This window comes from Penicillium solitum, assembly GCF_028829755.1.
Source record: "Penicillium solitum strain IBT 25940 chromosome Unknown utg000009l_segment0_segment0, whole genome shotgun sequence".
In the NCBI taxonomy this organism is placed as follows: Eukaryota; Fungi; Ascomycota; class Eurotiomycetes; order Eurotiales; family Aspergillaceae; genus Penicillium; species Penicillium solitum.
Window position 1 is genome coordinate 2,550,758 of NW_027072128.1, and position 14,619 is coordinate 2,565,376.

Genomic DNA, 14,619 nt, shown 5'->3' on the forward strand with positions numbered 1-14,619 from the left:
TGTACCTTTTGTATGCGAAACCCACATTAAGTGTACATCTACTACACCTTTTCTGGGTGCTCAAACTACAATTTCAGTGTCTTTAATATTTCAACTCGGCTCTCATGGTTGTCTCGTTGGTAGCATTGCTGCTGTTCTGCATAAATTGGGCCTCGATATTGATCCTATGGACAGGGGCCCTATATCCCGTCGGACTACTACGAAGATCTTGACTGGGCTCCCAAAAAATCGTAAGAATATCGGGGTATATCGCCAATTCAATCGTGCAGGACAAGGTTTCCCGTAGGATATTTTGGGAGCCAAAAAGCAGGTTTTGGTATGTATCGTGACCTGGAAACACCCGGCGAGATCCGCTATCGTAAACAAGAAACTTCTAAGACCCTGGTAAAGGTAGGAAACGACTAAGAATTGGATTTGTGAATTTTGGCTTTTTGACGGTCACTCGCTGTTTTGTTTTGCGGTGCCTGATGAAATTGGGAAAAGTGCATACAATATGTATACATCGGAAGGATCCATGGGGATATAATGCATAGAAGATAAGATGCTAAAACCATAGCCAATGGGGAAAAATAAGAGCGCATAGGCGCCGAAGAACCACCGGATAAACCCAAACAACACCTCTATACAACATGATTCGTGAGTAAATTATATGCATCGCCATTATTATGCAGAAGAAAAAAATAAGAAATGGCGAGAAAGAAAACCCCCCCCTAAAAAGGGCATCAACCATAAAACCATGAACGTTGCAATTAATGACCGGGCGCAAAGTCGGTGGATACTCGGAGAGACTCAGACCCAGAATTAACCTGTGCCGCATGCAACAATGAGACATTTTCGGATCCACTGTTCGAGGCCTTATCGACAGGCCCAAGATCGATAGGCCCAAGAGTCCATTTCCACTCCCTCCGACGTTTAGCCCGACCCTGCCGAGGCGTCTGCGGCGTAGAGGATCCATCAGCCTCAAAGCCATCTAGCAGAGCCACCGCGCGAACCTGTCGCTCTATCTGCACCGTGCGGCGTTTTTTGCGTTCGGTTTTGGAGAGAGAGGACCCGCGCACGCCTTCATCGGCACTGGTATCATCCGAGGTACTTGTCTCTGATAACGAGGGGCTGGAATCGGAATTCTCTTTTTCGCCTTCGATGTTCTGGAAGGGGGCGGGGCGTGTCTCAGGTGGGGATTGGGCGTTGGTGTCTGCCTCGGCTTGCACTGCCTCCTCCGTCACGAGGTCGAGATGTTGCGCCGTGTAGCGTTCTGTGCGGATCTCTTCTTCCAGTGGGTACCGGTAGCTGACTTGTTTCTTTGCTGGGAAAAAGACGCGACGGGAGCCTGCGCCGTTGGGGCCATTGCCGCCCGCTGAGATGGAGCCTGATCGTCGGCGCGTTGAGGGTTCTAGTGGGGAGTTTCGTAGAATGCTGCGCACTCCGATGGGGAGTTGATACGGGCTTCGGTGGTTGAAGAGATTATTGTTCGGGTGGAGGATGAAGGGGGAGGTTGGTTTGTTGTAGCGGGTGGATTTGGTGGGGGAAGTTGCGGAGGATGGGGATGCGACTTCGTAGGCGTTCTTGAAAGTATTTCGAATAGTGGGGGATGAAGTTGGTGCCGCTGCGAAGGAAAAGGATAGGCCGGTGGTTGAAGTGCCAAATGTGCGAGGGAGAGCGGAGGTTTGGAGGGTGAGTTTTGGTCGGGAGGTTATTGTCGTTGTGGCATCTGGCGATAGACACGACATGGTGGAAATGTAGAGAGGAATTAGAAGGATCAAATGTGTATCATCAAAGAGAAGAACAAGAAAAAAAAGTCAAGGAATGTGTTTGGCGGGGTTGGAACTAAGAATAGAGGAGGTTAGCGCTTGGATGTGATGAAAGTGATGAAAGATGCATGTCACAAGGGGAGATTAAAGACTTAAACATTTAACTTTTGACACATTATGTATTCTATAGGGTGTATACTCCGTACTCCGTACCCCATATACTCCGAAGGACTCCGTTAAAAAAACAGTCGAGTCAGAGATTTTCATTCCAGACTCAAGTGGATGCGTAAAAGTGTAAAACTATCGACGCCACCCATCCACACACTATTTTTCACCTTTTTTCTAATTTAATCTACACGGGTACGAGTTATGGAGAGTATGAAGTACACGGAGAGCACGGAATTTAACACTAACATAGTTCATCTAGAACAATTTTAATTTATTTCTTAAAAATCACAGTCAAAAAAAAAAAAAAAAGAAAAACATCTCATCTATAAAAAGAACAGGGCCCGTGGGTCTCTGGGTCTCTGGGTCTCTGATCTACATCTATACGGGTACGTACTTTGGTGGCAAAGACTAAAAATGTGTACGGGAGTAGAGAAATCTCTGTTGAATTCCACTTTGAAGTATCTTCTATTATTCCTTTGTCTACAACATACTTGGTCGATACATATGGTGTCCCCAACATCAAAGCCCGATCTAAACCCTTGTCACTGTGGTATATCACACGTGATGGCCGCAAGCATCAAAGAGGGTCTTCTAGAATATAATTGGTAGAAAATAGATGAAACTGCGCCGGATTCACTGGTTATAACTATCCATCTTATTATTGTTGGGGGTGGCAGTGTGACATCCAACTCCACCTAATGGTGTCGACGATCTTCCTAGGTGGCATTTTTAATTTCGTGCAGGGCATGCCGGAGGAAAGCTTGACCGATCGACTAGGATAAGGCAGCACCGGGTCTCTCTTTGGGTGGATATGTCTAAAGGAGAGAGAAAGCAGCCTTGGAAGAAGAACCAATCAACTTTGAAATAGCCTGTAGCTGCCTGTAGCTGAGCTGCCTGATATTGAAAGAATACATAGTTACTGTAGTTAACGAACTATACTCCACGCAGGCAGCAAGGCAGCAAGGCTAATAACGCTAAGCCACTGACGCCACACACACCAGCCACAAATATGGGTTCCTTGGAAGTTGCCTTGGGGTTTCTGTTTTCAGCTGTTTTCAGCTTTGGGGTCTTTGCCAGGCACCAGAAAATCAACCTTGGAGCTCGCATGGTCACAGCTGAATCAGCTCAAGGCTCATGACTCCACTAGTGCGGAACGACAGTCGTATCATCCTCCACTTGGTAACCCTCCCCACTCCGAGGTACCATCCTTTGACTAACCATATCCAGGATTATGACTGTTTCTATGCCTCTGTTTTCGAAGTTGAGCAACCTGAACTAAGGTCACTTCCCTTGGCAGTTCAGCAAAAGCAGATTGTGGTGACCTGTAACTACGAAGCCCGACGGCGAGGTCTGCACAAGTTGCAGCTCATCAAAGATGCCAAACGCATCTGTCCCGATGTGGTAATAGTTCTGGGTGAAGACTTGACCAAGTTCCGAAATGCCTCCAAGGAGCTTTATTTGCTGGCTCGCTCCGTGGTCTGGGGCGGCCGTGTCGAAAAACTCGGCTTTGACGAGCTCTTTCTCGACGTCACGGAAATGATTGACTACAACATTGGCGTGTTGAATCAAAATGACTTGGCGAATTCGTATTTCCATCTTGATCGGAAGGACCCGACCGTTGGGTTTCCTTACGACGCGACTCGCTTTCAGGGGTCGACCTTCCCTGCAATGGAGGAAGCCTTCGTCGCTCCGACTGATCCGTCTTCGTTGGAAATGAGGTTGCTCGTTGCCTCTCATTTACAAGGTCATATACGGAGTAAGCTGGAACATCAAATAGGCTTCACGGCTACGGGCGGGATCTCAACCTCCAAACTATTGGCAAAATTGGTCGGGAATGTTCACAAGCCCAACGGCCAAACAACTCTTCTGCCGCCATATACTACAACAGAAGATAATACTAGCAACGTGTCCAAGTTCTTGGATGATCATGAGATCCGGAAGATTCCTGGAATTGGTTCTCGCATTTCCCAGAAACTACAATCCCATGTCATAGGGCAAGAGAGCGTCGACGAGAATGTGACGGTCAAGGATGTCCGCCAGTCCCCTGGCATGGGCCCACCTTTACTGGACAGAATCCTTGGCGGGCCAGGCTCAGTGAAAGGGATCGGGATACGCATGTGGAGCATTCTCCATGGTGTAGATAATTCCGAGGTGCTGGAGGGTCGCGATGTGCCCACTCAGATCAGCATCGAGGACTCTTACGGGCGGTTGGATACGCTCGAGGGTGTACGACGAGAGCTAGTGGTGCTGTCGCGAAGTCTGATCCGCCGCGTAAGAACCGACCTACTTGATATGAGTGATGATACAGCCCCCCAAGGGAGATGGCGTGCTCATCCTCGCACTCTGCGGTTATCGACCCGGCCAAGACCTCCGCCAGACTTGGGTACGGTGCGTACGCACAGTTACAATCGCATCTCTCGCTCAGCGCCCCTACCACCCTTTATTTTCAACTTGGATGAGAATATCGATGCATTGGCCGAGCGACTGGTCCGAGAATGTGTTTTGTCTATGTTCCGGAAATTACACCCTGAAAAGTCTGGGTGGAACCTCAGTTTGTTGAACGTTGCAGTTACCAATATGGTGGAGACCGCGGGGGATCAGAAACAAAATAGTGGACGAGATATCGGAAAGATGTTTCGACAGCAGGAGACAGTACTTAAGGATTGGACTGTGCAGGAACCCGAGTCATCATCTGATGTGCCGCGGTTGTCCGGAGGTTCCCCTGAAATACAGTCCCAGTCGGACGATGGCTGGGATGATGATGAACCCTTGGGGAGTGAGGAGTGTCCTATATGTGGGGTGTCAATTCCACATTTTGCGCAGTTGGCACATCAGATATATCATTCTGAGAAATAGACATGGATCTACGGAGTATTATTTGGCAGCCTTAAATGCCAAGCGTGGGGGGTCTTTAATAGGTTCGAAGCGGTTGGAAGCGCCTAGGTCCTGAGCCACTTACGTGTTGGATGTACAGGTACATACTATGAATCAAGGGCAACCAAAGACCCTGACGATCAACTTATTTCCCTGACTGTGTATGTTATGTGGTACAGATTTGTACTCCGTACAATTTTAACATATTTGGATATATATATATGCCAACGGTGTATCGCCCATGGATCCTCTTATATGCCAAGCATGTAATAGACAGTATAATTGGATGTTGCAATAAAAATAGGTTATCTCTCCACTAAAGAATCCCAAGTAAACCAGTGTCATCCAATTGCTCTATATTAAAATGCCGATTAAACTGGGAATTGTTTCAGTCCACTTTTTTGCCAAGCCCTCTGGTTTGGGGATTCCTAAGCCCTTGGCATTGAAGCCCTGTACGGCTGAGCCCGGATTATCTGATCCCTCTGACCTCTTTCCCTTTCATCACTTTCTTGATTGAATTGTCTTGTATTCCTTTTCTAGTCATTCGTTGATTCTCTCTCTCTTTTATTTCAATATCCCACTCTACTTGAACCCCTCTAAACCCTAGGTGGACCCTGAAATTTCCCTTGCCACTCAGGGCCCTGGAAACTCTATTCCCTCCCAAAGACCGGGGAAAGGACCCTGAGATCGAGATATTGCCATGAGGTTTTCTACTATTTTGCCCTTAATCGGTGCATTTTCATCGCTCTTTCAACAAACACAAGGTAAATATCCACTTACAACCAGCGTTGCCCAGCCACCCCCCCGTTGCCTAGCCCCGTTGTCTAGCCCCGTTGCCTAGCCGCTGACAATCTCCAGCACGATCACAAGCCTCAGAGGCCATTCGACGGGTGACGCCTATCGATAATGCCATCATTCGCACTCCTTCACATCAAATAGACCACCTGTCACATTTTGATATCACCTTCGCCTTACACCAAGATGACAAGCGCATAAAGCTAGAACTCGAGCCCAATCATGATATCTTGGCCGAGGACGCTTACGTGCAATACGTCGGCGCCGATGGCACCATAAAACGTGCCGAGCCGATCCAACGACATGAACACAAAGTCTTCCAAGGTCGCGCCCTGGTAGGATCCGGAAAGGGGAGATGGACACCCGTGGGCTGGGCCAGAATCACCGTCAAAAGGGATGGTCTAGAGCCTCTCTTTGAAGGTGCTTTCAGTGTCAACAATGACAAGCACCACATTGAGTTGCAATCGACCTACCTTGACAAGAAGCGCCCGATCGATGCCGACGTCGAACCCAGAGATGGGGAATCGATGATTATCTACCGTGACTCCGATATGTTCCACTATAAGCACTCCGAGCTCAAGCGGTCGCTTCCCGCATCCGAAGGCTGCGGCGCGGATCAACTCGGATACAATGCTGATCTGTCCAATTCGATTTTCGGATATGACATGGACGAAACAGATGGTCAGTGGGGTGTTGCCTCGTTGAACTCGATGTTCGGATTGGGCAAGCGACAGTCTTCGTCTGATGTTGGCGGTGTCTCGGGCAACACTGGTGGTGTGAATCTGAAAACGACCATCGGTGATACCAGTGGATGTCCTAAAACGAAGAAAGTCGCCTTGATCGGAATTGCAACGGATTGTGAATTCACCGAATCGTTCATGGCCACCAACTCCACCCCCGAAAAGGCCGCCAAGGATTGGGTTATCAACGTCGTTAACACGGCTTCAAGTCTCTATGAAGAATCTTTCAATGTGTCCATTGGTTTGCGCAATCTTACAATCTCCGAGACAGGCTGCTCCAACAAGGGCTCCTCTGCTACCCCATGGAACGTGGATTGCAATGGTGGAAATGTCACCTGGCGTCTGAATGAATTCTCCAAGTGGCGTGCATCTAATTCCGATGATAATGCCTACTGGACTTTGATGACAAACTGTCCAACAAGCAGTGAGGTTGGAGTTTCATGGATGGGTCGTCTATGCTCCTCCGACCTGGTTACCTCCGGAGAGAACTCTGTGACCGGTGCGAACGTCGTAGTTCGCAATTCCGGTTCTTCCTGGCAGGTGTTTGCCCACGAGACTGGGCATACCTTTGGAGCAGTGCACGACTGCGACCAAGACGCCTGCACCAATAAGTTAGATGCCTCATCTCAATGCTGTCCGCTGAGTTCGTCGACCTGCAATGCCGATGCGGAATACATCATGAACCCATATGCCAAAAACTCGATGACCAAGTTTTCGGAGTGTACCGTCGGCAACATCTGCTCTGCCATTGGCAAAAACAGCATCAAGTCCTCTTGTTTATCGGACAACCGTGGCGTCGTGACCATCAGCGGTAGTCAATGCGGCAACGGCATCGTCGAAGCCGACGAGCAATGCGACTGCGGCGGCGAAGAAAGCTGCAGCGACAACTCCTGCTGCGATGCCAAGACCTGCAAATTCAAAGACAGTGCCGTGTGCGACGACGCGAACGACAGCTGTTGCAGCAAATGCCAGTTTGCCTCCGCCGACACCGTCTGCCGCGCCAGCACCGGCGAATGCGACATCGCCGAGACCTGCAGCGGAACCTCGAGCTCTTGTCCCGACAACAAATACAAAGACGACGGTGCCAGCTGCGGCGACAAGAGCCAGAAACTCAGCTGCGCCAGCGGCCAATGCACAAGTCGCGACTACCAGTGTCGAACGGTGATAGGCTCCCTGCTGAACACCAACGACACTTGGGCCTGCGAAAACACAAATAGTCCCTCCTGCAGTCTCGTCTGCGGTGCACCCTCACTCCAACACTCAATCGGTGCCCAGGAATGTATTGGTATGAACCAGAACTACCTCGACGGTACACCCTGCGACTCCGGCGGTCGCTGCAGTGCAGGTCAATGTAAGGGCTCCTCGGCCCTGGGCTGGATCCGTCAGCACGAGAAGCTGGTTATTGGTATCTGTGTCGGTGTCGGCACCTTTATCCTACTCGCCATCTTCTTCTGTATCTATAGTCGCTGCAAGCGCAGCGCACAGCTGCGGAAGGCCCGCAAGGCTATTCCCCCTGGTACATACCGCCGCTACAATGGGCCCCAGCCCACTGCCCGCCAGCCTATGGACCAGTGGCATGGATACCGCAATGCCGGATATCAGAATATGCCTCCCAATGGCGGATACCAGAATGTCGGATACCAGAATGTGCCTCCTCCCCCTGGCCCCCCGCCACGATACTCATGATCACCCCCTTTGCTTCTGATTTTATTCTAGTTTATGGGTTCTATTGAACCTGATCTTATTTGCATTCGTGCTTCTGGGGTTTGCGGGGAGATTTGGGTATCGGCGTCAATGCGGATGATTGCGCATGTCGTTACATGTATTATCGATCCTTTGATCCTTATAATATGCTATCATCCGCGATCTGGGGTTTTGGGCTTTCTTTCTTTTCTTGTGGCTACTGTCTTATTGAATTTTGTATGCATTTTTCGTGAGTAGATACGTTGAGGCCCTTTGGGCTATGAATTGATACCGCATCTCCATTTTGCAAGTATGCTCTGCTCAGCATGTAGATGTAGATGTAGATATCGTATAGAGGAATGAATATCCATTTGAAGTATGATTTTAACCCAAAATAAACACAAAAAGAGACACTTACTCCCAAAACAAGCATAAGTAAAACGAAAAACAGACACAAGAAAAGTAACTCAAATCCCAACACCGAGGAAAAAAACCCCATGCACAACAAACAATCAACTCTCAGTCAAGTCTTAGTCTCCTAGAGAGACCAAACCTATCCAATCCCCAACAAGGATGACCAAGTGATCCCACCTGGCTTATTTATCAACTCATTGCCAACAAATCCCAACAAAAGCCTCCCTCGTAACACCACCAACACCCTCAAGATCAAACTCCTCAATCATAGCCCTAAGCTCCTCCTCCTCAAGCCCAGTCTCCCCCAATTCCCTCGCAACACGTCTCAAGTCCTCAAGATCAATAAAACCCTTAGCGCCTTCATCGAACAGCTCGAACGCACGCAGGATCTCGTCGCGCGGGTCCCGCTCGAGAATCTTCAGCGCCGTGACAGCCTGGAAGGACGAGAGCGGCATGAGCAGGTTGGACGGGTGTTGCGGGTTCGAGACAGGGCCTTTGTTTGAGGTGAGCGGTTGACCGGGGCCATGTTGGTTACCGGCGGCTTGTTGTTGTTGTTGCACTTGTGGACGGGGGACGCCGTAGGTCGTTAGAAGGGAGATTAGTTCTTGTTTGCTGAGGGTGAAGCCCAGGGCGCGGAAGGCGACGCGGAGTTCGTGGTAGTCTAAGTGGCGGTCGCGGTCTAGATCGAAGAGGGTGAACTTTTGGTGAGGTGGTTTGGTTAGCTGGGGGATTTTGGATGGGGGTTGGTTTGGGGTTGTGTTTTTCGTTTTCTTTTCACTCGTCGAGGGAAATGTGTGTGTGAGAGAGGAGAAAGAGGGAGAGGTGGGGGGTTGCAGGAGGGTATGGTAATTGGGGAAAATTGTAATTTCATAGATGGATCGGGGTATCCCTTACAGCTTCGTTAATCTCTTCCCTCTGCTCTTCCGTGAGTCTGTTCAACGGATTCGCGTCCTGCGCTGGACCATGGGACTGCGCGTTTGTTGCGGGCGTGGGCGCAGACTGTTGCATCTGCTTTTGGGCATCGGGCCCGTTGAAGTCGCCTTGGTTGGCGTTTCCCAGACCGCGATGCCGTGAGAATGATGAGGCGCTGAAGGGCATTGCGTTCGTGTTTACCGAGCGTTCTGGGAGTTTCGTGCCGGCGTAAGAGCGCGACGCGAAGGGTTGGCCAGAGGCCATGGTGAATGGCGTGTTCAGGTTTAATTAGATGGCTGGATCAAGAGTTCTTCAGCATTGATTGGGGAGGGGCTCGTAGCCCATGAGAATGCGTGGAGAGATGGAGGTGTTTGGCGGTGGGAGGATTCTGGAGACGCGCCCAGACGCGGGCGGAATGACAACGCCTTGCTGTTTTGGTTTTGTTACAGATTATAGACATCATCCAAATTATGTACTACTTTTGGTTACTTTTCGATAATTCAAAAGTCAATTTGATTATATTGTACTAGAAGAGTGAGCGAGTGAGCGAACTTCTAGACATAGCACCACCTGGTGCTAACCACAAGCAATTAGACGTCTATCCCAATCCATAAAAAAAACTTCACGTCCTGTCCAGCAGCTAACGTCTTTCTTCAAACGAGTGTCATATGTTCCTCCCATGGATAATTTGTAACAAAAAGCAATAGTGGTGAGCGAATGTTGGTGTGAAAGCCTTCAACAATTGTACAGGGATTGTCGGAAATTGCCATAAAGTGGCATTGTAGTATCAAGTGGCATCGTATCAACAAAGCTCGTAGCCATTGGATCGAATGGATTGTCATAGTCGTTACTGAGGATCAACAGACCATTCGAGTCAAAGGGTTCAATTTGATCGGTAAAGGGCATGTCATCAAATGGATCGTGTTCTTGGGTAATCGTATTGTGAGAACTCGCCGATGATTGGAAGACCCCATCGTGCGGCTCAACATGATTCACCATATGCCCCGGCCGAGGGAAATGATCAGCCAAGAACGCTTGCATTTGGCAGGCGGGTGGCGAAAAGGGACTGTCTTGCCGGCGAAAAACAGAAGACGACATTTCCTCAGAGTCTGCGAGCCAGAACGCCATATCCACATCTGGAGATGACGGGAGGTTGGGAACTACATCCTCAAGAAACGCCCTACAGGAGGATTTGCCTATAGCCCCGTGTTTGGGGGACACATTGCGCAGGATATCTTCGAGTTTTTCGCGGACACCAGTCAGATAACAGCTAAAGGAGCCAAATATTCTCGCAACGGCTGCGTTCTTTTGAAGATCTTGCAAGCCGCATACAACTCGGTAATATAATGCTGCCGCGATCCAAGCGGGATCGATCACATTTTCTTTCCGTGACCGGTTTTCCCTGTTGTTCTGCTTGGCCTTCCCACACAGAGCAATGTACAAACCAGGGCAAAAGTCCTGGGACGTTTGTGCGAGCTTCCGAAAAGAGAGAATCAAAATATAAAATAAGACGAGGCGCCCGGTGGTACTTTCAAACCAGGACGTACGGATTCGAGCTTCCGCCAAGCCTTGGATGGCCATAAACAACTTCACCATTCCGAGTGCAGTCCAGACGAGTTCGCTGTGTTTGTATAGATCTCCAAATTTGACCAGATCCACGAGGGTGAGGGCACTGGTAACCCCAGTAAGAAAATCATCGAGAGGACACTCTGCTTTACTCGATAGTGTGATACTGGACCCCGTTACTGTCCAATTCCATGCAGTGCAGTTTCCGCCATATGTTTTGCGGATATTGACAACCGCTTTGAAGGCATCCATGCGATTGAAGACCTCCTCACTCATTCGTTGTAAATTATCTTTCGCCTCTTGGGATGGGAAACTAAGGATAGTAAGAGAGTTCCCCGTAGGCGGCCCAATCAGGCACAGATCTCCCCAACTTCGAAAGCAGATTCGGTTACCCTTAGAAGAGCATGGAGGACATGGTGTAGTTGTTCCACACTTCTTCTTGGCCCGATAGCACACCATACATGAGCCACCAGCTCTCTTAAGTGCAGCGGTATCTTCTCTCTGTCGCCGAAGTTCGGCCTGAGTAAGGGGAATCTTTTCGTGGATTTTGTCAGACTTCGCAGGGTCCGCCGGATCCCAGAAGATAAAGCCATCGGGATAAAGCTCTTTGAGAGACGGAGATGGACGTACTGGCCCAGCATATGGCTGGGTTTCACCAGAATCATCTTCGGGCGAGGCGGATGACCAAGAATCATTGGCGCTGGAAGGCCATGTTGAGGGTTGAGATTTCGAGCTTCCAGGAGATAGGGAGCTTTGTAGTTGGTCGTTTTGTAGTTGATCTTCGAATGTGGAAGGCGTCATAATCGAATGAAAACGAACTGGGCCGCCAATAATACCCAGATCCTGGGGTGGACTACCAAGCTCATGAGGCTGGCTGCCTGTTGGGTCATCGTTGAGTTCGTTGACCATTTGAAGTATGTCTGGATCTATGGGCTGGGTCTCATGTGTCATGGATGTCGTCGATGACAGTTGCCACGTCTGTGGCATTGCATGTTCCATATTGGGATCGGAAAAGTAAGGCATGGTTGATGCGGGTGAAGACATGGGAGACTGGATAGTCAGTATCAAGAATTCACGAGACACGCAAGCCTAAAACGAGGACCACAGGGACATAGGAGGGCAATATGAGAGATAGGTCGAACTCACAAGATAGATGGAGCCCGGTGTATGCGGTGCATGTGGCGCACATTTACGCCCACGGTTCGGATAAGGAGAGAATGGAGACGGCTGGTGCCGTGTAGCAGAAGCTTGTGCTATCATGGCTTCGAGGATGAACGAGAGGAATGGGAATGATCGAGATTTTGAAAGATGTTCAGGCAAGGAGCGAGAGCGAAAGGAGGGGCCTAGGGCAGAGCCTAATAGCAGACTGACTCTCTGTGCTTGAACAAGTTGTCGATCCTTTGCGAAGGTAGATAATGTGAAGAATGAGGAATGCGAAGTAAAGATGGAAGAAGTAGATACACCTGGGCACCTCGAAAGTTGCCTAAAGCGGACTAGTAGCACCGTCTATAACCAGGCCAAAGCTTGGCTGAAGCTTCGACATCATAGCGAGGCACAACGGCGTCACTTGAGGCGAAGCAGGCACGACCAGGCCCATGAGGCCGGTTCCTAATCCGGTAAAGCGCATCGTTAGGTATAAGGTTCACCTAGTGTACGGAGTTTCCGTGGTTCGGGGGCGGTGGAAGTAGGAATGCTGCCATGTCATATTTCCCCCTGGACGTAGTGTATAAGAAGAAAGACATGATCAAACAGTGAAGACAATCAATTTCTTTGATATGAAATACTGTGCAAATCACGGTCTTTCTGCGTACCCAGATCCAAGTCCTCCAGGAAGGTACGACCGAGGAGTTGCTCTGGTAGGTAATCCTGCTGGACCTTGCCGTCGACATAGTTTGGGTTGTACTTGTACTCTGCACCATAGCCCAGCTCCTTCATGAGCTTAGTTGGCGCATTCCTCAAATGAACAGGAATGGCCAAGCCCGCAATTCCTGGCTCGTTCAAGGCGGCAGAGACGTTATTCAAGCCACGGTACGCGCGAGTACTCTTTTTCGACAGCGCCATCGCAACGGTAGCATGTGCCAGATTGATTCGTGCTTCTGGGAGTCCAATCTTCTCAACGGCTGAATGTGTCGATATAGCAAGTGACAACATGGTGTTGTCGGCCAGGCCAATGTCTTCGGAAGCGACAACGATCAGCCGTCGAGATATATACAGGGGGTCTTCACCCGACTGGATCATGCGAGCAAGGTAGTAGAGCGCTGCATCTGGGTCACTTCCTCGAATTGACTTGTGAAAGGCAGAGATCGTGTCATAATGCTGATCTCCAGCACGGTCATACACGAGCGTCTTGGTCAGAGATCGTTTTAGATCCTCTTTGTCCATTCCAGGCCTTTTTGACAGATCCATGGCTAGCTCCAACAAATTCAGCGAAGTCCGAGCATCTCCATCAGCGAACCTGGCGAGATACTGAACCAGCTCTTCGTCCACTAGTTCGGAGGGCGAATAACTTGGGCCTTCAACCCGGAGAGCACGATGAAGGATCGAAGTGATATCCTCATCGGTGAGCTTCGCAAGAGTAAATGTCCGGCATCGTGAGAGCAGTGCATTTTGGACCTTGAACGACGGGTTCTCGGTTGTGGCACCGATGAGTGTGACCTGGCCGCTCTCGACCGGGCCCAAGAAAACATCCTGTTGTGACTTGGAGAATCGGTGGATCTCATCACAGAAGATAATCGTTTTTCTCCCAGTGAGCCCCAGCTCACTACGAGCTTCGGCAAATATCTTTTTGCACTCTGCCACGCCGCTGCTGGTGCTGTTGATTTCCACGAATCTGCTGCCCACCAGTGACGAAATGACTCGAGCGATTGTCGTTTTCCCTGTCCCCGCGCTGCCCCACAGTATCATACTCGGTACTCTGTCTTGTTCGATGAGTCCGCGCAGGATGCCGTTCGATCCGACAAGTTCTTGGCCGCATACTTCCTCCAGGGTTTTAGGTCGCATACGCTCCGCTAGAGGTGCTGCTTTGTGGAAGGCGTTGATCTTCGGACGTTTTGCTTGTGGCTCTTTGGAGTCAACCTTTTGTTGCTTTGGTCCATCTCGCTCCTGTGTAGATTCGTCTTCCTCAATAAATGATCGCTTGCCGTTGAGAGCGCGTGGGGTCGTGGTAGGACGAGACGGTGACTCCTTGGAGATGTTCGATTGGGCAGAAGCTTTGCGCGCGGACGGAGGTTGGAACATGCTAGGGACGGGTCCCTTCTGGGAGGAAGTCGGTTCTCCTGGAGATGACGACGGTTCTTCAACGAAGCTCTGGCAGCCGGAGTCGATGTGGTCATTGATCTTCAATTGGGAGACAGATTTTTCGCATATTGGGCAGGAAACCATGATGACCGGAGAATGATCTGGTCATTCACTAAGTTACTCAAAAACTTCAAGGTGAGGTAAACGTAGAAATGATAACGTCCACCCGCGGGTGCGACGCGTTCAACGCGTTAATTAGTAAGTAACAAGCCTTGATGCCTGAAAATGAGCAAACAACGGAATCTACTACCTAGATGTACAAATTATATGTCAATATGTAGATATAAGTACATATGAGTATTATATAATCTCCGAATGACCCGAACAAAATAAAAAAAAACAAGCTGGTCTAAGTCCCGAGGGCCGTCAGAGCCGAATGCGGAGCACGCCATGGTGGGGAAATCTAACTCCTCCATATATTG

General features: G+C 49.7%; 5 protein-coding genes across 5 annotated transcripts; 1 reads left to right on the forward strand and 4 right to left on the reverse strand.

Annotated features, from left to right (window-relative positions):
- Positions 1-749: 749 nt before the first annotated feature.
- N7455_012056 (uncharacterized protein) lies at positions 750-1,727 on the reverse strand (the record flags this gene model as incomplete). The annotated part of the gene is made up of 1 exon (XM_040960826.2): positions 750-1,727. One exon carries the CDS (start codon positions 1,725-1,727, stop codon positions 750-752), a length of 978 nt encoding a protein of 325 aa, XP_040808736.2.
- A 1,323-nt stretch (positions 1,728-3,050) lies between these two features.
- On the forward strand, positions 3,051-8,011 carry admB (uncharacterized protein; the record flags this gene model as incomplete). Its single annotated transcript, XM_040960857.2, has 3 exons — positions 3,051-3,095; positions 3,144-4,692; positions 5,649-8,011. 3 exons carry the CDS (start codon positions 3,051-3,053, stop codon positions 8,009-8,011), a joined length of 3,957 nt encoding a protein of 1,318 aa, XP_040808687.2.
- A 605-nt stretch (positions 8,012-8,616) lies between these two features.
- On the reverse strand, positions 8,617-9,598 carry cdc31 (putative cell division control protein Cdc31; the record flags this gene model as incomplete). Its single annotated transcript, XM_065606807.1, has 2 exons — positions 8,617-9,144; positions 9,317-9,598. The coding sequence occupies 2 exons, from the start codon at positions 9,596-9,598 to the stop codon at positions 8,617-8,619; spliced, it is 810 nt and encodes a 269-aa protein (XP_065459973.1).
- Positions 9,599-10,069: 471 nt separating this feature from the next.
- Positions 10,070-12,160, reverse strand: N7455_012059 (uncharacterized protein; the record flags this gene model as incomplete). The annotated part of the gene is made up of 2 exons (XM_040960818.2): positions 10,070-11,950; positions 12,047-12,160. The coding sequence occupies 2 exons, from the start codon at positions 12,158-12,160 to the stop codon at positions 10,070-10,072; spliced, it is 1,995 nt and encodes a 664-aa protein (XP_040808731.2).
- Positions 12,161-12,661: 501 nt separating this feature from the next.
- N7455_012060 (ssDNA-dependent ATPase MGS1) lies at positions 12,662-14,281 on the reverse strand (the record flags this gene model as incomplete). Its single annotated transcript, XM_040960843.2, has 1 exon — positions 12,662-14,281. One exon carries the CDS (start codon positions 14,279-14,281, stop codon positions 12,662-12,664), a length of 1,620 nt encoding a protein of 539 aa, XP_040808712.2.
- Positions 14,282-14,619: the final 338 nt, after the last annotated feature.